The sequence below is a fragment of the Sturnus vulgaris genome, chromosome Z (genome assembly GCF_052056855.1).
Source record: "Sturnus vulgaris isolate bStuVul1 chromosome Z, bStuVul1.hap1, whole genome shotgun sequence".
Lineage (NCBI taxonomy): Eukaryota > Metazoa > Chordata > Aves > Passeriformes > Sturnidae > Sturnus > Sturnus vulgaris.
In genome coordinates this window covers 16,373,358-16,397,840 of record NC_142283.1, presented here as the reverse complement: position 1 = coordinate 16,397,840, position 24,483 = coordinate 16,373,358, and the positions used below count along the sequence as shown (strand labels likewise).

Genomic DNA, 24,483 nt, shown 5'->3' with positions numbered 1-24,483 from the left:
ACAGACATTACAGAAACCTTGCAATAGATTAGCTCAGTTTATGTTACTGTAGTCTTTTATTTTGGAAAGTACAGCAGTTGGTGCTGAAATAAGTCAGTTTTGACTCCTCATTTAGTTCCTTGCAAAGGCATTTTATACTTGTCCTGAGTTTTGGTCTAAGTAGATCCCACGTTTTTCTACTTCAAAAAACCCAAGCCATGCCTAACAACAGTGCTTTAACATGAGAGGCTACTGTCTGCTGTTGGCTATTTTTTCTAAAAGCTTCCTGTCTTAGAAAAAATATACCAAAAGAATTGTGTCATCTACTGAGAAACTTTGAATTCTTAGCAGAAGACATAGCTTCTTTTCAAGGGCTCTTGAAGTCTCTCCAACATACTTCAACTATTCCCCTGCTGAATGAAATCAGGAGTCCTTAGCACACAGATCAGCAGCAAATTTTGAGTAAGCTGAAGATAGTAAGCCAGCTCCCAGTTGTGTGGCAGGCATTGCTTTCAATGGCCTCTGGTCTCAAAAGATCATACACTGTGGACCTCATGCCTGGTATATTTCCTCACTATAAATACAACGTTCTTTCACTGCAACAGGAACTTCATCCTGCTGGCATTCCTAAGGAATTCTTATTGGTGATCAAGCAGTAGATTGTGCAGTACCTTTACATGCATTTGTGTGTTTATGTACATGCATGCTGACATAAACCACAATGGAGTTCTAAACAGCACCATTTAAAACAAAAGCAAAAGCAATTCTCCAGTCCGTTTCCTCAGATGATGCTAGATGATGGGAGGGTTGGTATTACAGTACCCTGTGGCAGCATGTATCTTTCTCTCCTAATAGTCCTGGCCTGCTTTGTTCATCTCACCCAACACTTAGTGCTGCAGTCCCCAGAAGGATTTTTTTACTGTGTCTCATCATTTCTCCATAAACTTAAGTGAGTTTTGTATATACCATTTCCTGGGAGTTGCAAGAGTATGTTTATTAATATAAACATTATTTTTTGGTCTGGGTAAATCATAACAATTTTTACATATAGAGAATCTGTAACAGAGCAATCTCACAATAAGAAAACAAAAATATTAAGACAAGTATAATTTCTTAAAATAGCACAGGTACAAACACAGTTGAAGAGTACAACAGTAGAAAGCTAAAGCTTCAAGAACAATTGTGTAATAGGCAACCAAAATTCAACAGACAGGCACATGATCTCACAGAAATGTTTTCTAAAGATAGCTTCTTAGATGCTTTCCCAGGAAGGGTTCATCTATTAAGCACTGTAAATCACAAATGGCCTCATATATGAGCCTCCAATGTATCAAATCAGAAAACGTGTGACTCAGACCATGATCAGGACTGTGAGGGTATTTATTTGGAAATCCGTCCAAAGTGTAACTGTACAAGTATGCAGCTAAAATCGGAGAGACAAAGGTTGCTGGAAGCAGTGTAGTAACTCAGTTCAGGTAGCTGGAGCAAATCAAAAGAACTCTTGGTCACAAAATCCTTCATGTCTGGCATAGACAACATAGGCTGGTGTCATGTGATGTGGAGCTCATGTGCCAGAAGTTTGCCTGTTTTTTCTGTTGTATTACTCTAATGAAAAATGTAAGTTAAACATTGACCCTCTTCAGTTCATCTTAATTCTAAACCCAAATGTAACATTTGCACTAATAATAAATAATAAATCCCTTTTCGAGCTGAACATCTTGGATCTGCTAGAATAAGCTGCAAAGTATTATCTTCCCTTTTAACAGTCACCACAGTTACGAAGTTAAAGCTACCACCTCATGAAACTTGACTTTAAATTTTTGTAGTTTACAACAGAGTATTTCAGTTGTAAATGATCTGACCACTTCTGGACTGACCAAAACTTAGAGCCTCTTGTCAAGGACATTCTCCAAATGCCTCAAACACTGACAGGCAGGGTACAATGACACCTTTAGGAAGCTTCTTCAAGCTGCTGCTGCTCAAACTCTTCTCTGCACATAGACTGCTCTCCCACTCCTCAAGAGTGAACTTTTCTTAATCATCTAGATTTTACAACATAGAATAAGACACCTGCTATTAAGGAGTGGGGTATACTTGTTCTTAAAAAGTAAAAGTCAAGTTAAATGGCATGAACTTCTAGAGAAGCCTTTACAAGCTGCAAGATACGAATCTATGAGTGAAGCACAACATCCATATGGCAGGTAGAGGTTCTACCCCTCAGAAAATCATCTAGTTCTAGGGTTAAAAGAGGTTAAGATCCATGGAAGTTAACTTTCAAAAGGAAGTGGAGAAAGCTGATGAAAAATTTCCTTACCAGGCTATTTGACAAGAGTTAATATTAACTAATGTTAACTAATAAGATTGTGAAATGCACTGTTGAACTTAGGAGATCTCAGGGCCTCTCATCTGCTGAAAAAAAAACACAGTCAAGAAACTGACTAATCATGCTGAAACACAGAATGTGATTGGAGTGGGTTGTCAGAGTTGACAGTCACTAATAGCCATTTCCTACTTTTCTGTCTGGATGATCTGTAAGTACTGATATGGTTTGACTTCTTGGTGATCTGTTTTTATCTGAATAATGTCAGGACTTCTTGCAAAGTTTTGTGCACTGATCACTTCAGAAAAGCAGTCCAATGAACAAGCAGTGAAAAAAGTTTTATTTGCTCTGTATCTTGCAATAAGCCAAGTATAATTAATCCACAGTATTTTCCCCAAGTATAGTCTGTCATAAAATATGAACAAAAGCATCTTTTTTCTGCATACACTGTCTTCCAAGTGCTAAGAAAAAATTATTATAACAGATTAAGAACAAACCTACAGCATTCTTTTACTTTAGCTGGTTCCGATACAGAGGCATACTTTTTTATTTGAGAATCAACTCCTAGAGACTTAGCTAATTGCACAGCATTTGTATCATCACTGATTAGCGTCCCAAGAGCCACAAGCAGTCTAAAAATGGCTTCAAGATCTTGAACAACTTCCATAACTGTGCTGATTACTGATAAACATTGAGCTTTGCCCTCAATGTTGTTGACTTTATGTAAACATACAGCATAGTTCAATGTCAGCGTGGCCAATGCAATGTGAATGTTCTTATTATTGCCTGATTTAGTTTCTATTGCTACTGTCATTATTTCATCCCTCTGTTCCATCATGAGTTTCTGGCCTGCATGGCTGACAAAACAATTGCAAAGAGCTCTAAGTGCCAACAGCTGATTTGCTTGCTTGCCTTTAGGATTCAGAAATTTAAGGAGAAGGATGATAAATTGTACGTGCTCCTTTTCACTGCAGAAGTTTTCATTCACAGTGGGATGCCTGACAGACAATCTAAGAATGTCTAGAGCTGGAAAGACAATATCTAAGAAACAAAAGAAAAAAATTTAGTATTAGTACTGCATTGTATGTAAATTTATCAGTGAGTTTCTTTCAGATGCAGATCTTCTTAGACCTGCAGGTTTGGGAAAAGACAGTACGGGTTTCATGCATAAGTAAAGCATAAATTGTTTCACATTCATAAAGACAAATATTGACAAATCCGTTCTAGTAACACTTCAATTATCATAAAAAAATCCATTATGCTCAATATAGGACTAACACAGTGCTTTGCAGAAAATCTTAAAATCTTAAAATCTTTTCTAAAATCTCTAATGGCTAACACTGAAGGAAAGCACAAGATACGGTAACTAATCCTAAAACATCTCTGAAAGCTGATAGTTTAGTGACTGAACACTCTTGTTCTCATTCCATAACTTACAGCACAGTATAGCTACAAATCTGCTTATGGGAAAAGAAAAATAAAAAATACCTCCTGAACTGGTAAGTTGGAAATCGTTGTAAGAAACTGAACTGAAAGCTTGTAATGTCCCTCCTTTCCCAAATTCTGAATATATCTGGTTCCTTGGATCTACTACTGGTATCCCAATGCCTACAACCATATCAAAGCTGAACCTGCCCACTACTTACAGAGGTTTCTCCTGCAGATATGCAGAAATCTTCAGAATTGATGCTTTGAACAATACAAAGAGTCTGGAAGGTATGACACTGGTCATCACCAGCTCCTCATTACGCAAAACACAGTTTAAGTAAGTGATATTATAAAATGAGCATGAATTTTTAATACTAAAATGTTCTTCCTGTTAGTAAATCTTTAACTGTAATTTTAAGAAAGCAGTTAATTTTAACCATGCTTAGATATTCGTATATGCCAACAACTGTTTTTTCTAGAATGTAACAACCAAAATACCTTTTCTAATCCATCAGCACTGGCAATACATTATTAAATGTAATTATATCACCTCTACTTGCATTCTTCCAGCATGTCATTTCATGCAGTTTTGATCATATAGCCCAGTATCAGTAGCTTCTTCTCTACCATGCTAAAGAGGAGCTACTTTTGATTTTTTTCACCATAATTTATCTCCATAATTTCTTTCATCTCTCATTTGGTAACAATTTAGGATGACAGATTCACACTTCCTTACTCTATTTCCTGATAACTGATTTTTATATGAAGCTTCTCCTTTATGAATATTATTGTGCCAGTGAAACCTGACAACCAATTACCAAATTTGCCCCGAAGCTCATCACTGCTGTTAGCACCTTTTAGTCATCTTCTGTTGTCTACTTGGGCTGTCAAGTCTTTGGGACAGACTCAGTGTAACATACAGCATGACAAGTTTTTGTTGTTCATGGTGAAGTACTGATGAGATGACCCACAAAACAATTGCAAGAGTTTACCTTCTGGCCAGTTAACTGCTCTCCATAAAGTCTGAAGTTGCTGTGCCGTAGGTGTTTCCGCAGAGGTGTTGCATGTTGCGGACAGTAACTTCTCTAAGATTATCAGGTCATCTTCAGTAAGCTTATGTTCTTCAGCCGCACTGCCATTAAGTTCCTTTAATTTGCCTGTATTACAAACAGAAGAGGCACACTTTTCCAAAAACAGATTTCACAAATAGAGATCTCAACTGAAATGCTAAAAAAGCACTTTATAAACAAGTAACAACTATTGCAATTGAGCGTTTTGGGGGGTTAGATTTTTTAACACTTTCCAATTTGGTAATTTCAAATTTTAAGTTTTTAACTATCACAATGATTGCTAGTATTAACAACACTTTTACAGTATAACACAAAGATTTAGAATTTGTACAAAAATTTCAGAAAATGCCTACATGAAGATAAAAGTGCAGAAAAGAGTCATAAGAACATTAGAGCCTTCATAACTGAAATACAATTCCTTTCTGTTGTTTTCTCTTATAAGGTAGTAAAAACAATAAGGAAACTATATGTTCTTAGTGTGGTCACAATTTTTTTATTTTTACTTAAATCATGTGATCATGTTTTGCTTATGACATGTGCTACATTTAAACTACAGTGTGATTTAAAAATCCAAGTATAGATTAATGTAATGGATCTAGCATTAAGGATAGGTTTTTTTAAAAAGCTCAGTTAGTCAAGTTACTTGAAAAACATCTAAAAAAACATCCTGGATATTAAAACACTGACCCAGTATTTGTGTAGGATTGGCCTGGTCAAAGGTGACAGCATCCTTCTTCGGAAAATAAATATTTTCAACTTTAGCTGCAGTTGACTGGTAGGCACTCATTCCTACAGAAAGGCAATACAGAGCATTCAACAGTCTACCAAGTGTCTCACAAAGAATGATGTTGTAGCAGTAACTCTCTATTGCTGGATATTACTCAGAAAAATAGCTTTTGAAAAAACTGAATATCTATGTAAATAGCTGTCATTTCTTACATTATTTTTACATTCAAGGGTTAAAACTGAAAGCAATACTTTCACAAACTCTTCCCCCTCATGTAAAAATTTACAAGTTGAAATTAACAGTCATTTCTTAATTATGTGAACTAAACACATAGTCACTTACAGCAATGGCTATTGTAGTTAATACATAAAAATGGCAAGTCTTTTCAGAAAAAAGATCCCTTCTGCCCCTGAAATCTTTATTTATTATTTTCAGAATGGAAGTGTTTACGTATTAGAAGATTTGCAGATATGACCACATTATGGCATATGCAACAGTAACCTGAAATTTTTAAGGAGCAATAAAAAGCTTTTATCGTCACCTATAATTTCTTAAACTCACAGGTCATTTAGTGGCTGATATTCTTTAATGCCCATTAACTATGTATCAGTTTTTCTCATCAGTAACTACTAGGAGATAATAATCCACTCAGATTATTATTATACATTTTAAAGCTTGTGTGCATGATTCCTGCATGTAAAGGAAGGTTCTGTTATCGCTATCTTATGAATAGTTTTGGAGAATAAGCAGCTTCAATCTGCTCTTTTTAATAAAGTATAAATTTGCATCAATGCAGAATTCACGTCAGAGAAACAAAAACAAACTAAAAGACCAGGAATTTTTTCACTGGCGGACATTGTCTCTTACCGGTAAATGGATCAACCCCGCCCACTGGAGGTGCTGCATTTGATGCTGAACCAGGAACATAGCGACCAGCACCTAACAAAGATGTTAAGTTTTAAACACTACCACCAGTAAAGAGGTAACCTATACCAGTATTTAGTTAATATTTTTGAAAGAATATTATGAAAAGGGATTATTCTGCACTAAAGGAATTACAAAGTAGTGTTCAACACTTTAAGGATGAAATCTATGCCTGTCCCAGGCTGCTGGTGATGATGATTCACAAGTTAAGTGAGCCCAAAGCTGGGAGACACTGTGTCATGATCAGAGATCATTACAGTAGATACCTTATCCATTACAAGTTCCAGCAGGAGGGCACACTGCCCTGGCCTTGACTTTCTTAGTGCCTGGGCCACAAATGGTCTCTCCTGTGAGAGGTGGACTCTCTTGCACTGAGGCCTCAGTGAGGCCTCCATCTGCAGAGACCACAGAGCCGCAAAAGCCAGGGAGAACAGCTGGACACAGAAAGACTGTCAAGATGGGGAATACTGAAGGCTATGCGTTTTTTAAACAGCACAAAGGCTTCTGCTCTACCTGTAGATCTGCAACTGCAGAACAGGCAGTGAGTGCCCTGGCACTGGTGAGGACAAACACCCAGCAGTGATGTTTTAACAGCCAGCTGAGACTGCACCTCATATCTGCAAAAACAGGAAAGGCAAGCAGCAGTGATGGGAAGCAGAGTAACCTCCTGCACGGTAGGTTACTCTGCATAATGCATATGGCCTGGAAACTTGGGTGGTGTGTGTCTGCTGGGAACAAGGATTCAGGATATCACAGAAACACTACCCAGCCTTCCCTGGCCTTCAAGACTGTTACCCTGCTACACTTCCACATGGTCATCAAGGGTTTTGTCAGGGAGGTCCTGGAGGATATCAAGTCATTAGAGAGCTCTAGAACAGGGATGAAGAGTACAGGGCGCTTCTTTGATACTCTGAACAAAGCAAAAATGCTTGAATAGAAATGGACTCATCAACTAGGTCAGTAACTTGCTGCACAGCTGGTTTTGCAGACGAGAAATTGGCATCAAGAGATTACAGGAACCTCTTTGAGGAGCAAGAGCTACTAATCAGGGATGGGGTAAGTCTTCCAATGCAGGGCTGGAACTGGGAATATCCTTGCAAACAAGGTTGCTAAACTAGTGAGGAGGACTTTACAATAGGTGTATCAGTGAGGAGCAGAATCTAAAAGACAGGGTGGTACCAACAAAGATCATGTAAAAAATTAAGTAAAAATGAAAATAGAAAACTACCTCTATGAATATACCTAATCTTGTGTGGTTCACGCATATGAAATCTGGCAAAACAAAAGAGTTAGGTCCTTACACTTCTGCTATAGTGGACAGAGTGACATGAAGCAGACCTGACAGCAGAGGGCTCCCCTCTACTGAACAGTATGCTTTGCAGGGGCAGAGCCTACCTTACCAGGCTGTTCCACACTATTGCCCCAGAGAACTGCAAGAAACAGCTGTCTGGAGCTAAACACGGAATGCAACAGAACACGACTCAAATGCATATCTTAAGCGCTAGCCAGACAGATATGAATTTCACATTACCTGTAAATGGGTCTGCCCCTGCTATTGTACTCGATCCAGATGAAGAGCCTGGAACGTAACGTCCAGCACCTATTCGAACAGTATGAAAAAAATGACTATCAAAACACAGCTTGATGTTATCAAAATCCAGAGAGGGGTAACAAAGCTGGCGAAAGGTCTGGAGTACCTATCCTATGAGGAGTGGCTGAGGCAGCTGGGGTTGTTTAGCCTGGAGAAGAGAAGGCTCAGGAGAGACCTCACCACACTCAAAAATTCTCTGAAAGGAGGGTGTAGCCAGCTAGGGATTGGCCTCTTCTCCCAGGCAACCAGTGACAGGAGAAGGCACAGCCTTAAATTGCACGAGGGGAGGTTTTGGTTGGAAATGAGGAAGAATTTCTTCAAGGAAACAGTGATTAGATATTGGAATGAGCTAACCATAGAGGTGGTGGAGGTGTTTAAGTGAAGACTAGCTGGGTGGCACTTAGTACCATGGGTCTAGTTGAAATGGTGGTGTTTAGTCAAAAGTTAGACTCGATCTCAGAGGTCTTTTCGAACCTAATTACTTCTGTGATAACTGCAGCTCTCAGAGTAACATATAACCTGACAGAGGATATTTCCATTTCCAGTCCCTTGAAAGTAAGAAAAAGATTTAGCTCAATTATTTTAATGCTATTTTCTTCCTGAATTCTTCTTTGTGAAATGAATTTAATTAGTTTGTTTTGTAAATGTGGCAAACAGGATGTAATTGATTAACATGGTTTAGCTCATCAGTAGAAAACTTGCTCTAATTCCATTTCCTGCCTGAAAAGTAATTTATGTATTTCACTCAATTTTGATTAATTTGCTGGCTAAATTTTTGTATTTTATTAATTGCCTTAACAGCATCTGGTACTTCTTGTATGAAAACTGGACCTTTCTTTGACTGGAAAAGAAGACTAGACTGAACAATACAACTGGCTTGCTTAGAATTTTGCTGAAGATTTTTCTTTTTTCTTTTTTTTTAGAACTATCCGTGCCCTTGCCTTCAATCATTTAAGGATATGAAAGTATCTGTAAAAGAAGTTCAAAAGCTGCAATACTGAAGTCTGCCTGGGCAGACAATTATATGAGGTTCAACAAGGCCAAGTGCTAGGTCCTGCCCTTGGGTCACAACAACCCAGCGTAGAGTTGGGGCAGAGTGGCTGGAAAGCTGCCCAGCAGAAAAAAGACCTGGAGGTGCTGGTCAACAGCAGCTGAACATAAGCCAGGAGTGTGCCCAGGTGGCCAAGGAGAACAATGGTATCTTGGCTTTTAACCCAGCAGGACCAGGGCTGTGACTGTCCCTCTGTTCTCAGCCCCGGTGAGGCCACACCTCAAATCCTGTGATAAGTTCTGGGCCCCTCAGGACAAGGAACACATTAAGGAGCCAGAGTAAGTCCAGAGAAGGGCAATGGAGCTGGTGAAGGGCCTGGAGCACAGGTCTTACAAGAAGCACCTGAATGAACTGGGGGTGTTTAAATTCCTGGAGGAAGCTGCAGGTGGACCTTACTGCTCTCTACAATTATGTGAAAGGTATCAAGGTGAGGGCCAGTCCCTTCAGTCAGTATCAAGTGCCAAGATGAGAAGAAATGGTCTCAAGCTACACCAGGAGAGGTTTAGAGTAGGTATTAGGAAAAAATTCTATACTGGAAGGTTGGTCAGCCATTGGAATAGGCTGCCCATAGGAAGTGTTTGAATCACATATTCCTGAAATATCCAAAAAACTATGTGTATATGGCACCTGGGGATATAATTTTGGGGTGAACATGGTGAGTTAATGGCTGAACTCAATATTCTTAGAGGTCTTTTCTAATCTTAATGATTCTACGATTCTGTGACAGTGGTGGACTGAAAACTGACTGAACAACCATGACCAGAGGATGGTGGTAAGTGCAACAGCATCTACTGAAAGCTAGCCACTGGTAGTGTACCCGAGGGATCAGTACTGCATCCAGTCCTGCTCCACATCTTTGCTAATGATGGTGTGGAAGATCAGTCAAGAGTGCATCCTCAGCAACTCTGAAGACAAAAAAATGTCATCACATAAGTTTAAAATATTTACCTGTAAATGGATCTGAAAATTGATTACTTGTACTCAACAATGTTTGCCCCTTAGTGTTGTCCATAATAAACTTGGCCACTTGATCCAGAAACATAGGATTTAGATCATTCTTTTGCAGGAAGTTGTATGCAGTCAGCCAAGGATCATCAGTGATGTTATATGGCAGTTTGTAGGAAGGCCCATTTTCATTCACATCAATGGTGAAAACATAGTCATATTCCTTTAAGCAGAATAAAAATAAAAACTCATTAGACGTCTTCCAGCACTTCTTACATAAAGATGTATTAAATGCAGTCTAACAGTGGCCCAGACCTAAGCCTAAAAACTTAAAACACTGCTACCTACATAACGTATCAGTAACACCCTCCTGAGAAACTGCAAGTAAATATTTGCTGATTTAGGGTAAATACTAAGCATTACTTAGCAACAGCCAAAACATCACTCTGTTATATCACTGTTGCTATACTATATTCAAAACACACAGCACTGTACCAGCTGCTAAGATCAATATGAACTCTGTCCCAGCCGAAACCATGAGACTTAAACCTGTGTTTTCCAGAATTCTCTTCTCAAGCGGAACAGAGTAAAACAAAACATCATGATAATGTGTGTACAGATATATTACAAATTAAAGATGCATTGGGTCACTCTCATGGATACCTCAGGCTCCCTCCAAAGCTACAGAGCAATCAGATGCCTCACGAAATTTCAGTCTTAAAAGCACACTTCTAATGCTAGCAAATGAATTCCTAATATTCCTTTAACATCTTTAAGAGTGAAAATCAGTATCTTGGAGGCATTTCTTCTGTAGTGGACCCTGAAACATTTTTCAGCTTATATAGTCTTTAGGTCAGCTTACCTGTCTTTAGGTTCAATAGTTACTACGGAGAAGTGGTACAGAAGGCCTGGTACCTAATATTTTAGGTAAGCCTTGCATTATAAATTATAAAGTTCATTTCCTTTCTGGAAACTAACTTCTCAAGGTATTAACAATAAATACAATAGAACTTGACAATTTATCTACTAATGGTTTACCTTTCACCAAAATAGTTAGTGTCCATTGGCTTGCTCACTTTACAAAGTGTGTTTTGTAAGTAATAAAGTGAACTGTACTTATACTTCTACCTCTGAGATTAAAGGTAATAAAAAAGTACCTGTTTTCTAATACAGGTATTTTTCAAATACCTGTATTCTAAATTATATTTTATCTGAAGAAAGACCAGTTACTTAGGAAAGAATGAAACAAAGTTTGCATATACCTTTCCTTCAAATAACACTTTTCCAGATGTTTGTTGTGTGGCTCCAGAAGAACCAACAACATCACCGATCTTTATCCATCTTCCTTCACTAACACTCCATTGATATGCTTCTACTTTCCCATTGTCTTTAATAAGCCGTGTCTGTCCATCTCTTGTACCTGTAGGCAGGAGTTCAAACAATTTCAAGGATATGATTTACTTTAGGAGAGAAGAATATTCAAATGGTGCTCAGCATTAAAAATTTAAAAATAGTTCAACAACACTTGAAGTAACAGCACAGGAATTAAGTAGATACATGTCATGGTTTAACCCCATGTGGTAACTAAGACACAGACACACTGGCCACGTGGCTGGGATGCAAGAAAGAATCAGATGAATAGAAGTGAAAAATTTGGGGACTGAGATACATGTAAAAAGGTAAATCAAAAACCACACGCACAAGCAAAGCAAAACAAGGAATTCATACACCACTTTCCATGGGCAGGCAGGTGTTCAGCTGTCTGCAGAGGAGCAGGGCTCCATCAGGCTCAACAGTTCCTTGGAAAGACAAAACATCCCCTCCCCTTCCTTTTCCTTCCCCTACTCTATATGCTGAGCATAATGCCAAATGGTGTGGGATATCCCTTGGGTCAGCTGAGGTCAGCTGTCATAGCTGTGTCCCCTCTCATGTGCCTGCACACCCCAGCCTCCTTGCTGGTGAGGTGGGTGAGGAGCTGCAAAAGCCTTGGCATTGTGTAAGCCCTGCTCAGCAGTAACAAAAATTCCCTGTGTTACCAACCCAGTTTTCAGCACAAATCCAAAACACAGCCCCACAATAGCTACGGAGAAAATCAATCCTATTCCAGAAAAATACAGACAAAATACTACATCTCACAACAAGAACAGGAGCAATCTTAATGAGCATTTTACAATTATGGTAATGGTATCTGCCAGCAGACTACGTGGCCAAAGCAATACTTAGGTCAAGTACTTCAGAAGTTCTCCCATAGTCTAAGAAGATGCAAAGCTTCATATGAATGTAAGACCTAGGCCACTTCTTGATAATAGACAAGGGCTAAAGTCACTGGTTACTTCACCTTGAGAAAAAGTATCTGTCTGTTTAAGAACAATGTTTACTACTGCTTCTAGTGCATTCTCAAGAACCTCTCAAGTGCCGACAAAGTGTGAACCAAACCCATGAAGACTATCTTTCAAGTCAAAAGCTAAAGAAGAAAATTTACATTTACTACTTTTATTAGGGAAAAAACTGCACGTTCAGTACTCTTTTTGCAAATTACCTGTTTCACATACTCTCGGTACAGCTTGCAGTACAGATAGAAAACATCTCAAAACATACTGTATCATCAATTCCACCTTTTTCTAAATTATCTCATAGGAGAATAAAAAAACCCAAAAACCAAAAAACCTTGAGTCCTTTGAGTTTCCAAAAGAATCAATGAAAGATAGTAGAGCAAAATTAAGTCATCTCCTTCAGTAACCCTATTGAAAGGGATTAAAGCCTTAAGTAAGGAAACCATCAGAAGTTTGAACATCTCAAACCAAGATTTGGAAGCATCTCTAACGTGACAGAAGTACAATAACTTGCCAGGATCCTTGAGGTGTTCTCTTCCAGGAAGGTCATCAGCATTGATATCTCCTAAATCACCAGTTTTAGGGTCAATGGATGCTTGGGCAAGCTCATTTTCAAAAGCTTGAATTTCCTCAGCGCTTGCTGTACGTTCCAAGGACTCTGTAAACACCCTTATAATTCCATCACTGCACAGAGATAAAACATTCAAATAGAAATACTATTTTAAATATCACAATGACTGCATAAACTCTAATGGTAACTTCTATGTCACAAGAAACCATCACTATTTCTAACTACTCCTCCCAATTATTGTTATGAAAGGAATTCACTCTCATACTAATACAGAGAAGGAATCAAGCAGGTAACACTGTATTCAGTATAATTTTAAAATCAAGATACAATATGCCTATCAAAAGGGCTCTTTATACCATGCTTACTAAACTTATTCTCAAATCTATTCATGATTTGCCACATTTCCAAAGAACTTGCTCTACCTCTGTGAATGACATAAAAAATTTACTTATTGGATGAAGTGTAGCACACTTTTAAATTTAATACACACACACTTTGATGGCTTTATTTTTAAATATAAATGAAACTGACATCCACGGTGATGCTAGCAATTTCTTTAAGGACTGTCTGATTTGGATCTACAAATACATTAAAAGTAAAGCTTGGATACCTTGCACCAACTACGATGTCACCATTGTCTAGGACACAGCAGCACCATACAGACTGAGCTGGGAGTCTGATTGTTTGAGCACATTCCCCTTGTTTCCAGATTCTAAGAGATCTATCCTCTCCAGTAGTTACAAAATCTAAAAATAAAAAAAAATTAAAAATGTTTGAAATATATTTTTAGCATATTCTGATATTAGATGCCATTCGGAAACTGGGTATCTAAAAATCACAAAGTAAAAGAACCTTCCTGCAATTCTCTAAATTTAAAGTAGAGAGCAAAAAGAAAACCACTGTTCACTTGTCTTCTCAAAAAATCCAAAATGTATAAACTGCAGATTAAGGTCCCAGACATTGAATGAAACTGTGGCCAAAACAAAGAAAGGTCCTTTCATCCTTTAAAGGGCTTGAACAATTTTGTAATCCTAATACTTTCATCTTGCACTACACTTGCATAGGTTTACATTTGTTTCAAATTGATTTTTGGAAGGTAAGCCTGCTTTATCAGAAAACACACATACGACATTTTCAAAGGTCTACAAACTCCTCAATGAGGAATTTTAAGCCACAGAAGGTCTACAATATATGCATCAACCCATATATGTGCACTTTACCTCCTGAACAAATGTGCAAGTGTCCCATACACCACACAAAGGTCACTGACTTGGAATTTCTTCAGCAACTGGCTCAACAGTTAGTTCTGAACCTCTACATCTTTAACTCTGAAAGCAAATGCAATTAAGCCTCAAAATTAAAATTCTTAACCTAAACTACATATAAGGCATGTAGTGAACATGATGTAAATCTGAATTTACATTATCTCAAAGTGGCATGCCACACATTACTATTTTGCTACTCTGCAACAGCACTGAAATACAGTGGCAGCTAAGACAATAGTTTTATCTAGTGCTTCATCTGAGTTTTCCTTAAGCCTTCAATTAGCCCTAACCCAGGACCTTTTATCCCACTGCCACAGCAATCTTGACAGCAATACAACTTGGAGTCAATCTCAATGTCTTTTTTAATCTATTTACACTAGATATAATAAAAAAATTAAATGCTAGCAATGTTCTTTAGTTGTGGCAGTGCCACAGAACACAGGAATACACACCCTGCCATTTCATTTTGAAGAACGTTGTGTAACAGTTGGGAAGGAATCCTACCTTTACATCGAGGGAAGACAGAGATGCTGTATATATAATTTGTATGTCCATAATACACCTGTAGACACTCGCCAGAGATCTGCCATCTTCGAACACTAGCATCATTAGCACAGGAAAGGAACTCCATTTCACTGAGAATAGCTAAACCTCTTACACAATCTTCATGCCCTTTACAAAAGGAAGAGAAAATTTTAATGCAGTTATTGTCTCCATTAGCAGCAGTATACCACTTCTATAGGGCTTACATCTAAATCCAGGTAACAAATCTTTGTGGGAGCAGTCAGAAAAAAAACTTAATTGCTCACAATTCCCTGAAAAAATCTTATTTTTTTAGAAGTCATGTAGCTTCTGGGCATACAAGTGCATCAAGATTTTAAAAATCCCGCCTAAATATTGCTCAGCTTATCCAAATTTTTGTAAGATTTTAATGTTTGTTCTCTTTTGACAAGAACAGATCACACTGATGAATTATCAACTGCAGCAACATTTACCAGTGAATGTTCTTTCACATCTGCCTGCCTTCCACAGTTTTATAGTTTTGTCAGCTGAACCAGTCAACATTAATCCCTGTTCAGGAAGTATCTTCACTGCCCATATTGCAGCTGTGTGACCCTGCAAAAACCCCAACATTGTTAAGACTTGTCAGAATCAAATTCAGAGTACTTATTTCATATTCATGTAGAGGAACTTCATACCTGTAATGTCATCATACACCTGTCATTCAACCAGACTTTTGCTGTTGTATCCCATGATCCACTTAATAATGTGCCAAATTTCCCAGATGAAAGGCTGCAAACTGGAATGAACATTCAAGTCAGAACTGACAAGTACCCTGCACGGCCACAAATCTTATGCCAGCAATTTCAAGAGATTAATTTAAGAGGATTTATTTGGTATTTATAGCATTTTTAGTGAACAGAAGAATTAAGTGAATTGTAGTTGTATTGCAACCTAGAAAGAAGCTGCTTAAAATTCTCAATTTTAAGCTAAAAAATTGAAATATTTTTGCCACTCATATTTATAAATTTCTCTTAGTCACAGATCTCTCGGACTAGAATATGATGACAAGCAGTTTAGATAACTAGTCAAGACACATAATTAATGCAAATGTGTAGTTTTCAAGACGAAGAAGTTTTGTCTACAGGTATTAATTTACGTCTTCAAGAGGTTATTTCATAGAAAAAATACTTAGCTCACCTTCTTGGAAGGTAAAATACTACCACCAAGAAACTGTAGTGGCATTCAAAGATTTAGCAGAAAGACAATCTGCAAATGCTCCAGAAACACAGTGAAAAGCTCTGTATTTAAAGCATCAATTAATTTTAAATACCCATCTAAGTAATAAAATGGGCAGAAGTAGTTTATTATGGAAGCTGATTTTTTTTTCTACTTACATCAGCTTTGACAAGAAAATTAATACATGAAGAACTAACTGCTTCTTAAAAGTGCAATTCTTGACAAAAGGGTAATCATTTTGTGCATTGCCAGGAATTCAGAGAGACAGTGAAAGTTCAAGCATTCATCAGGATAAACTTGGAAGTTCTTGCAATGAATGGTCACTGCATGAATTAAGATTATAAAATCCTATTTGCAGAGGCCATAATTAAACAGTTTGCTACATTATATGCCAAATAAATAAAAATTGAGTTTTATAAACTCAATTTAATTTCCTGTCTAATAATAAATCACTTTAACTTGTATGTAAAAAACTCCAGAATACAATTACTACATACCTGTGTTTTTATGACCCTTAAGGATGTAAAGAGGAGCTGGGTTGTCAACTGTGAAAATGCAAATATTATGATCATTGCCACCAGTTGCAATCAGTCCACGAGGATACAGGTCACTTGGAGGTATGATGCACACACAAGATACAAAATTTGAGTGGCCACTCATACAGTGCATCTCCGTAAAACCCCTGTTAAGACTTAAACATAGATGATAATCAATTTAGAATCAGGACAGAAACAGTAAACATCTGAGTAAATTACAATTCTTGAATTAATAACTATCTTGCCTTCTGCTGAAAAAGTATGATGGATAACCTAGAAAGAATGAAATTTAAGATAAAAATTACATCTCAGAATTCCTCCCCAGTACACAGTACTAGAGCTTTCCACTTATTTTTCAATGCAATGATAGGCCTGGAAGGACTTTTGTTTTTTCTTTCTCATTGACAAAACTATGCCAAATTTGACCAGAAACAGCTACAGTTTGTCTTCATGGAATTTTTTTCTGTCTGAAAACTCAAATGTATATCAAAGTACATAAATGAAGTTTACTGCTTGGCAAGTGTATTCACTAGTTCTTCATTAGGAGCACTATAGAGGAATAAAAGTTAAGCAGATCATAACTGACTTGACCAGCATCCTCATTTCTTCACCCTGAGCCAACCTCAATAGCTACAGTACCAACTGGAAAATGCTACTTATTTCCATGGAATAAATATGCAGGTTGGCATGCTGCATGCTTGTTTTGTTTTCCTGTGTTTGCTCCCACACTCTCAAAAACACAACCTATCACATGATATCATACTGTTATCCTTCAAACACCAATGACAAGCTGGAAATTCGTAAGGAAACCACGATACTGTTCTAAATTCTAAAACATTGTGGGAGTCAGCCTGACTGGTGTTCCAGGTCAGGCAACCATCACTGAAGAAAGGTTGTATCCCAACCCCAGACTGTGGGAAGCATTTGTTTGTTTAAGTTGTGGTGACCCCAGAGAAAAGTTCCAAAGAGTTATGGGATTGCCCATGTTAATACCTCATTTATTAGTCAATTATCACCACTCCCAATTCTAGAATGTTCTCCCTTCCTTGTACCCCATTGGCCCTCAGTTGGTGCGATGTTCACCCCACCTACCCCATTGGACCCTGCTTCCCCTTATCCCACCTCTGCACCACTTTCCCCTATAGCCGTTGGACCCCACCTCAACTCCACCTCCTCTCTTACCCCATATTTACACCCTGGACCGCCCTTCACCCTCGTCTTTGACCACCGGCTCCCAAAGAGACCTCATCCCCTTGGTTATTGTGATCGGATTTTTGGGCCTCGTCCCACATTTACTTTCGTTGTTATTAGAGTGTTTTATGTTGCTAAGCCGTGGTAGTCATACCGCTCTTCTTTTATTTTGCCACTTTTACCCTGAATATCTGTGAACCCTAAAAAGGATTATCGGGGACCACTCTCGACCCCGATAAATCATCTCCTCCCATTGAGGTACATAGAACACATGAAGGCAACATCCTTTCTTGGAAAAGCTAAACTAAAACAGCATACAGCAGTGTGTTCACCCACTGAACCCTGACTACTGCAATCCCTGAGCCTTCAAAACAGAGAAGGATTATCAATATCAACATTATAAGCTAATACAAGTAAGCTACGTCTTCTTCCTCACTGAGTTCTCAAAAACTATGGGTTAGAACTAGAATTCCTTTCCAGCTACAAATTTCTGTGCAATCTGGCAAGTTCTTGCCTTAGTGATGAGACCCACTTAATAAGATTAGTTTTTCTTCACCTCAGTTGCAGAGCTCCAGAGATCAATACGTAAGCACTCAGCAAATTTACCAGTTATTTCTATTTCACATAAAGGCAATGGGAAGAATATTCATGCCTAGTAACTTCAGAATACAGATCACTATATAAAACTATAGTCCAGGGAGGAGGTACATCATGTAGCATGCAGCAATACCCCACATCTCCATCATCTCCTAGACACATTGATTAGCAATACTGTTTCTGGTCAAGGTAATACACTGAAAAATTCACTTTGTGAATTCAACTACACAAATTCAGTAGGAGATAACTCTCTGTAACATCATTATCAGAAAAATTAATATTAGTATATTTTTTCCTTTTTCAATGTCTCCGTGTATTTAATTTTCTAAACAGTTTTTTGTTCACATTCCATTTTACATTTAAAGAAGCTTGCTTAGCAAGGATGAGGAAGAACGGGTTTTTTTAAACTTTCAAAGCACACTGCCTTACTGTCAAAATCACAGCATTGTTACTAAGCAGGATAATTTTGGCAGTGAATACCACGAGGTGGAAACAACATTGTTAATACTACCTAGAAAAAATGATGCCTAGAACTACTGACATTGTTACCATTTCCAAAGCACACTACAACATCGGTGTACAGCAAACCACTTAAAAACATAAACTTCCCCCAAAAGCAGGCATGCAGAAGTTGGGCCTGCTCAGCCTGGAGAAAATTGCATGGAGACCTTTTAGTAACCTTGCAGTATCTAAAGGCGCCTCCAGGGAAGCTGGAGAGGGATTCTCCCTCACGGACTGTAGTGATAGGACAAGAAGTAACGAGCACAAATTGAAAGAGGGAAAACTTAGGTTAGTCTTTAGGAAGAAGATCTTCACTGTGAGGGCTATGAGGCACTGGACAGGTTGCCCAGAGAAGTTGTGGATATTCCATCCTCAGAGTGCTCCAGGCCGGGATGGATAGAGTTCGCAGCAAACTGTTTCGGTGAAAGGTTTCCCTGCCCGTGATTGAGGGACTAGGACTGGATAATCTTGAAAGGGTTCCTTCAAAACCCTTAACGTGATTCTATGCAAGTGACAATGCCAATCACGAACGCCTCCTACGAACAGACTCCCACCGCCCGTCACCTCCAGCCGATTCTGCCGGCAGCCCCTGAGGAGGAGTCGACTGCAGAAACAAACTCGGCGGGGCAGGGGCGGAGCCCCTGCGGCGGCACCTCCACGCTCTGCCTCCTGCGGAGCACTCACTGAAGCGCCCGGCCCGGCCCCGCCCGCCCAGCGCCGCGGCCTAGCACTCACCCGTCAGGGGCCCAGAGCCGCGCGGTTCTGTCCCGCGAGACGGACACGAAGCCGCCTTCCGGAAAGAGGCCACGGGTGAGGCCCCGCACATCCTGCCCATGCCCAAGCAGGGAGCAACGCAGCCGGAACGTGCTGCCCTCACCCGCCATGGCGGCAGCGCCAGCCTGACACAGCACGGGCCGCGCCGCCGCCGGAAGCCGCGCCGGAAGTGTCGTCATAGGGCGCGCCGCCGGGCCAAAGCGAGCCTTCTTATTCCGGCAGGCACCGCGCTTAAGGAGGCGGTTATGCCGCCGCTCTTGTCTTGCGAGGCCCTCTGGGAGTCGTAGTCTTCGGGAGGTACGGCGGGCTGGAGCGAGATTTGTGATCATCGCGATAGCCGAGCGGGCGGTTGCTGCGAGACGGCGGCGCTGCGTGCGGGCTGATGGCGGCTGAGGGGCGCGGTGAGGGGACAGGACCCTCCGGGCGGTCGGGGCGCTTGTTCTCCGCTGCTGTGCGGCTGGGATGGGCTCCTTCAAGGGTGGCGAAAGTTGCTGGGGTTTGTCAGGAATAGCGTATTTTGGGATCTCCGTAATGACGAGTGATGACTTACGGACCCTCTGTAGATAACCCGAATGAGTATTTGCAGCAGTTGCTCGCTTCCAGTTTGTTTCATTAAAGATTTTAATTCAAATATTGAAACAGTAAATGCCACAAGAATAAGCTGAGGGCTCACTAACCACTGAAAAGAGACTGCTGCCTCAGCTTGCTCATGGACGTTACGGGGTCCTTCCTGAACCCTGCCGCTGTGTTGTACCATCCGGTAGAGAAGCACTTTGCAGATTACTAATAAAACCAAAACCAGCCCCCCCTTTAACATTCAAATAGGAGTTATGCTTTAAACAGTCGGTTTCTCACAGTTTTAAGGACCTTGTGCAAATCAAAGGGTGATTTCTCTTCTTACCAGAGAGAAATTAAAAAGGAAACGAATATGGCCAGCAGCAACAGACCTCCCACAGCTCGTTCTGCTTCAAGAGCAGGAATAGGGCCGACCTCTTCATCGAGGCCTTCGTCTTCATCAAGGACTCCGTCAGCAGGCAGAATAGGAACAGCGGTATGTTAAAAAAATATTAAAAATTAATATATTATTAATTTTGATCTATTTCGGTTTTTGTCCCCTTTTTTTTCTCTAATCTTTATTCTTTCTTTTAGTAGTACCATGACTAGAATGAGGAGAAGTTATTTTTTCTGAAGAATTTAAGATTTCAGTTTTGTATAAAGTTTTTCTAACCTTGTTTTGAGGGGGTCAGGGACATGCAGCATCCAGAGTTCACCTGGGAGACCTAAATGGCATTAATGTTACAGATAGGTGGAACAGTGAACAGCTGCTCAGAGGTAATCCCTTACCTTCTACAGCATATGTTCACTTGAAGTTTTGCTTCCCTGAAGAGATGTAAGTATGAAAAGATTCTTACAGAAAGAGTGTAGGGACTAACTGAAGTTTTAAACTGCTTTGGCAATTGCTTAAGGATAATAAAGTAGTAGTTCAGACTTGGTAGGTTTTTCATTTGTTTTTTTTATAGATGCCTCCTAGTACAGCAAGACCCAGTTCTCGTGGTGGTTCTTTGACTCCTGGAGGAGTTTTATCATCTCAGATTAAAGTTGCAGACCGTCCAGTGACTCAACAGGGGTTAAGTGGAATAAAAACTGCAATGAAAGGTATTTTAAACTTAAAAAAGCCCTCAAGATGTCTGTAAACATTTTGAAAGAATATTTAATTTTTTAAAGAAAAGCTTTTCATCATTGTATAAATTGGAGAGTGAAGAGCAAAAAGAAAGAAAATTTAAAAATCACTCTTTCTGTCATTACTCTTGTCAGCCAAAGAAGATAAGCATTTTTCTATAAATGACCGTCTTTAAAAATAATTCAAAATAATAGAACAAGCTTATTGTATTTTCTTCCGTCACTACAGAATACTTAAAATATTCTGTTATGTAGTAACTATTCATACATTTGTATTAAGTAATGTTTTCTACCTCAAAAGTGGCTTTTTAAAAATTAGATGATAACTATTTAAGAACACTAGAAGATATTTGGTGGAATTTTTTAATGTAAATTTTGCAGATTGTTTTCCTAATTTACAGTTAATCTAAATTAGGTTTTTTTAAACAAAATATTATATTTCTCTCTTTTATCAGGTCCTCAGAGACAGATAATGGACAAAACATACTATCTTGGGATGCTGAGGTATGTCTTAACAGCACATTTAATGGTCTGTTCCCTTTCAGACACAGTGTTGAAGCTTGACAATAGCATGCAATAAGTGGTGTTCACTTAAAATGAATTATAAGAGTGCTGCTCGAAGAGTGACGGTTATTTTGTGTATGAAGAGTGATGGTTATTTTGTGTATAAATATTCTGTAGGAAGAAAGGAAGTAGATTCCCTGGAGGTTTTGTTGTTAGACTTGCAAAGTTAAATGCTCTCTCACAGCTTTTGTAAGGGGAGGGTCAGTGATTCTGAGCTTCCACCTCCAATGTTGTTAAGTCTGATAGCTGCATTTGTAAGAAGTAGCATTGCAAACTAAACATTTTTTTATTGTACATTTCAGATGGTATACTTGGATTATTCAGCTAGTAATGACAAAGGCAAGACCTTGTGCGAACTATTGCATGCATGATTTTATTATGCTCGTATTTTGAATAATTAGTCCTAAAAGATGTCATTTAAATATGGATGTTACCCGTAGTCTGTGAAATTACACTATGTATTTTTTCTTTTCACATCTGTTCTACAAACAAAGACAAAAAGCTAATTAAAACATTTTATTTCATACCAAGGTTTTCCAGCAACTACTTAGGACTTTTTCTGATACGACCATTTTGCTTTTTTCCACACTTACGTCTTCTTAGAAATGCTGAGTTGAAACTAAGTGCAGTGTGAGAGATACCAGTTGCAGATCTCCTACAGTAAAATATATTTACTGTGCTAGCTGTGCTTTAGTTGTACATCCAGATGTTAATGATTCTTTTTTCTTTATTTTTTCAGAAATAAAACAAGTGATCTTAAAACAGAAATTAACAAGCTGCAGGAAGAAGTAGAAATGTACAAGCAAGAGAAATCTGTCTATTTGTCCTATGAAAAACGGTGAGATGTATTGCAGCTAATGCAGTGCTAACTTTCTAAGTCACAAGACTATTTTCAAGTATTGGGCAGGCTTCAAGGAGTCAGTGAATAATTATTTTTTTCATTTTTTAATTTTTACATATACAAATGTTACCATTTGAAGTTTGACTTTTTGTTTCATATTTAGGGCAGAGGCTTTAGCTGGTGAACTGAAAGATCTTCAAGGTCAACTAGCAGACTACAACATGGTATGCTGCTGTCAAATTTTGATACTGAATGCTCCCATTTATTCTCTTGCTTACTTTGCACTGCTTTTGCTTCATTCCGAATAATTTTTTTACATTTTTATGTGAAAATGTTCTGGTTAATGCTGTCTTTATTCAGTTATTGGAAAGGAAAGAAATGGAAATTGAGGAAAACAAAAAGTGTACTTTAAAATCAGGAGAAGCATCTGCATATGGATTTAAGAAATCAGTGCTGTGTACTGTTTCAATGCTTGAACAGCAACAGATAATGATGATTATTTCTGAAAATGACACATGACCTATTCAGATTTCCACATCATGTTTTTTCCATTTGCAATAACCAAAATCTGCTGTGTTTTCATGAACTCTTTGATTCTTTTTTTTTTTTTTTTTTAAGAAAAGGAGAGCGTAACAGGTTGGAATTCTGTCTTGTTTCAGGTTGTGGATATACTTAATACCAGTACAGATATAGCAGAAGTGATCCATGATTACAATATGGTAAGAATTAGGATATTTTCTACGCTTTAACAGTGAAATGTTGTGTACTTTCCTGGTGCTTTGAATGTATGACATATCTAAAAAAGCATAGTACTGACTTAAAACTTAGCCATTTTTTTCCAGTTAAATTTTCATAATGTTGGCAACATGTTAGCAGTAAGACAATTCCCTGAAGTCTTGTGTTAAATAGCCCCACAATAGTTTTCCGTGATTTAAATTGGAGAAGGGTATTCCCAACCCAAATTATGAGTGCTGAAGTGTCTTTTTTTTTTTTTTTTTGGGAACACAGAACACTAGTCTTAGGCAGATTTAAGCAGACTTCACTGCCTTATAAAGCTTCCTGGTCTTCTGGACATTGAGTTATCTTTTTTCTTCAGCCTTTTAAATGTCTCCAGTGTAAAATATATTAAATACGTCTCTGACATAGCCACCACAAAATTAAAGAGTTTTGTTCTTCCTTTGCTTTCCTTATTTATTTTCTAACACATCGTCTAAGTGTTAAGGCGTGAATGGCATTATTTTATTTCTTATGATCAATTTGTCCATAAACAAAAGAAACCACCTTCAGTAAAGGTTGTTTTGGTAAGTTGAAAAATGCCCTGAACATTTCGTGGTCAAAACAACTGGTTTTTTATCTGCGTGAATTTAATTGAATAATAAAGATACAATGTCTGTGTCATAAAGAGGAGAATTCTTTTCATCCCATCTGTGTAATTTTAAACAGTATATTACTAAGTTTTATAGGAATAGATCCCACAGAAATAGTAGGTGAATAAATTTCTTTGGAAATATTTGAAAGATGTGTACATGTTGTATGTAGGGATGTGGTTTAATAGTGGACTTGTCAGTGTTAAGTGTTGGACTTGATGATCTTAAGAGGTGTTTTCCAACTTATATGATTCCATGATTTATTGCAAACTTGATTGTTATTTTTTTGGTTTTTTTAAGTTAAAGGTTCAGAATGATCGAGAAGCACAGAGTATAGAAAAAATTTTCACAGAAAGACAAGCGTAAGTACATTGAGTGTATGTTTTTCATCTTTGAATAACTCAACTTCTCATAACTCAGCTTGGGAAAATTGAGGTGTTACCCTAACAGTGCAATGCATATCACTAGTGATACCTGAACAATTTCAA

General features: G+C 38.4%; 2 protein-coding genes across 3 annotated transcripts in view; one reads left to right on the top strand and one right to left on the bottom strand.

The window, feature by feature from the left end:
• Positions 1-952: 952 nt before the first annotated feature.
• PLAA (phospholipase A2 activating protein) lies at positions 953-19,724 on the bottom strand. The gene is made up of 14 exons (XM_014884087.2): positions 19,505-19,724; positions 16,442-16,635; positions 15,404-15,504; positions 15,200-15,320; positions 14,709-14,876; positions 13,550-13,685; positions 12,883-13,052; positions 11,298-11,455; positions 10,039-10,258; positions 7,980-8,048; positions 6,392-6,463; positions 5,485-5,586; positions 4,720-4,884; positions 953-3,340 (listed from the first exon to the last, which is right to left on the bottom strand). The coding sequence occupies exons 1-14, from the start codon at positions 19,720-19,722 to the stop codon at positions 2,775-2,777; spliced, it is 2,460 nt and encodes an 819-aa protein (XP_014739573.2). The 5' UTR covers positions 19,723-19,724; the 3' UTR covers positions 953-2,774.
• Positions 19,725-19,750: 26 nt separating this feature from the next.
• Positions 19,751-24,483, top strand: part of IFT74 (intraflagellar transport 74) — a 35,837-nt gene continuing 31,104 nt past the window's right edge. The window contains exons 1-8 of one of the 2 annotated variants that reach the window (XM_088156174.1): positions 19,751-19,840; positions 20,448-20,594; positions 21,064-21,199; positions 21,679-21,727; positions 22,527-22,625; positions 22,792-22,852; positions 23,288-23,347; positions 24,296-24,357. In XM_088156174.1, the coding sequence (XP_088012300.1) occupies positions 20,472-20,594; positions 21,064-21,199; positions 21,679-21,727; positions 22,527-22,625; positions 22,792-22,852; positions 23,288-23,347; positions 24,296-24,357 (590 nt within the window). In that variant the 5' untranslated portion in view covers positions 19,751-19,840; positions 20,448-20,471. Of the gene's footprint in view, positions 19,945-20,447; positions 20,595-21,063; positions 21,200-21,678; positions 21,728-22,526; positions 22,626-22,791; positions 22,853-23,287; positions 23,348-24,295; positions 24,358-24,483 lie in introns of both variants that reach the window. The other variant, XM_014884089.2, reaches the window with a different exon arrangement.

Coding starts and splice junctions, on each gene's coding strand:
- PLAA (XM_014884087.2), bottom strand. CDS start 19,722: ATGACGACACTTCCGGCGCGGCTTCCGGCGGCGGCGCGGCCCGTGCTG. Junction 8,049..10,038: donor ATTTTCAGATCCATTTACAG/GTAAATATTTTA, acceptor CTGTTCGAATAG/GTGCTGGACGTTACGTTCCA. Junction 3,341..4,719: donor AGCAGTTAACTGGCCAGAAG/GTAAACTCTTGC, acceptor TTTGTTTCTTAG/ATATTGTCTTTCCAGCTCTA.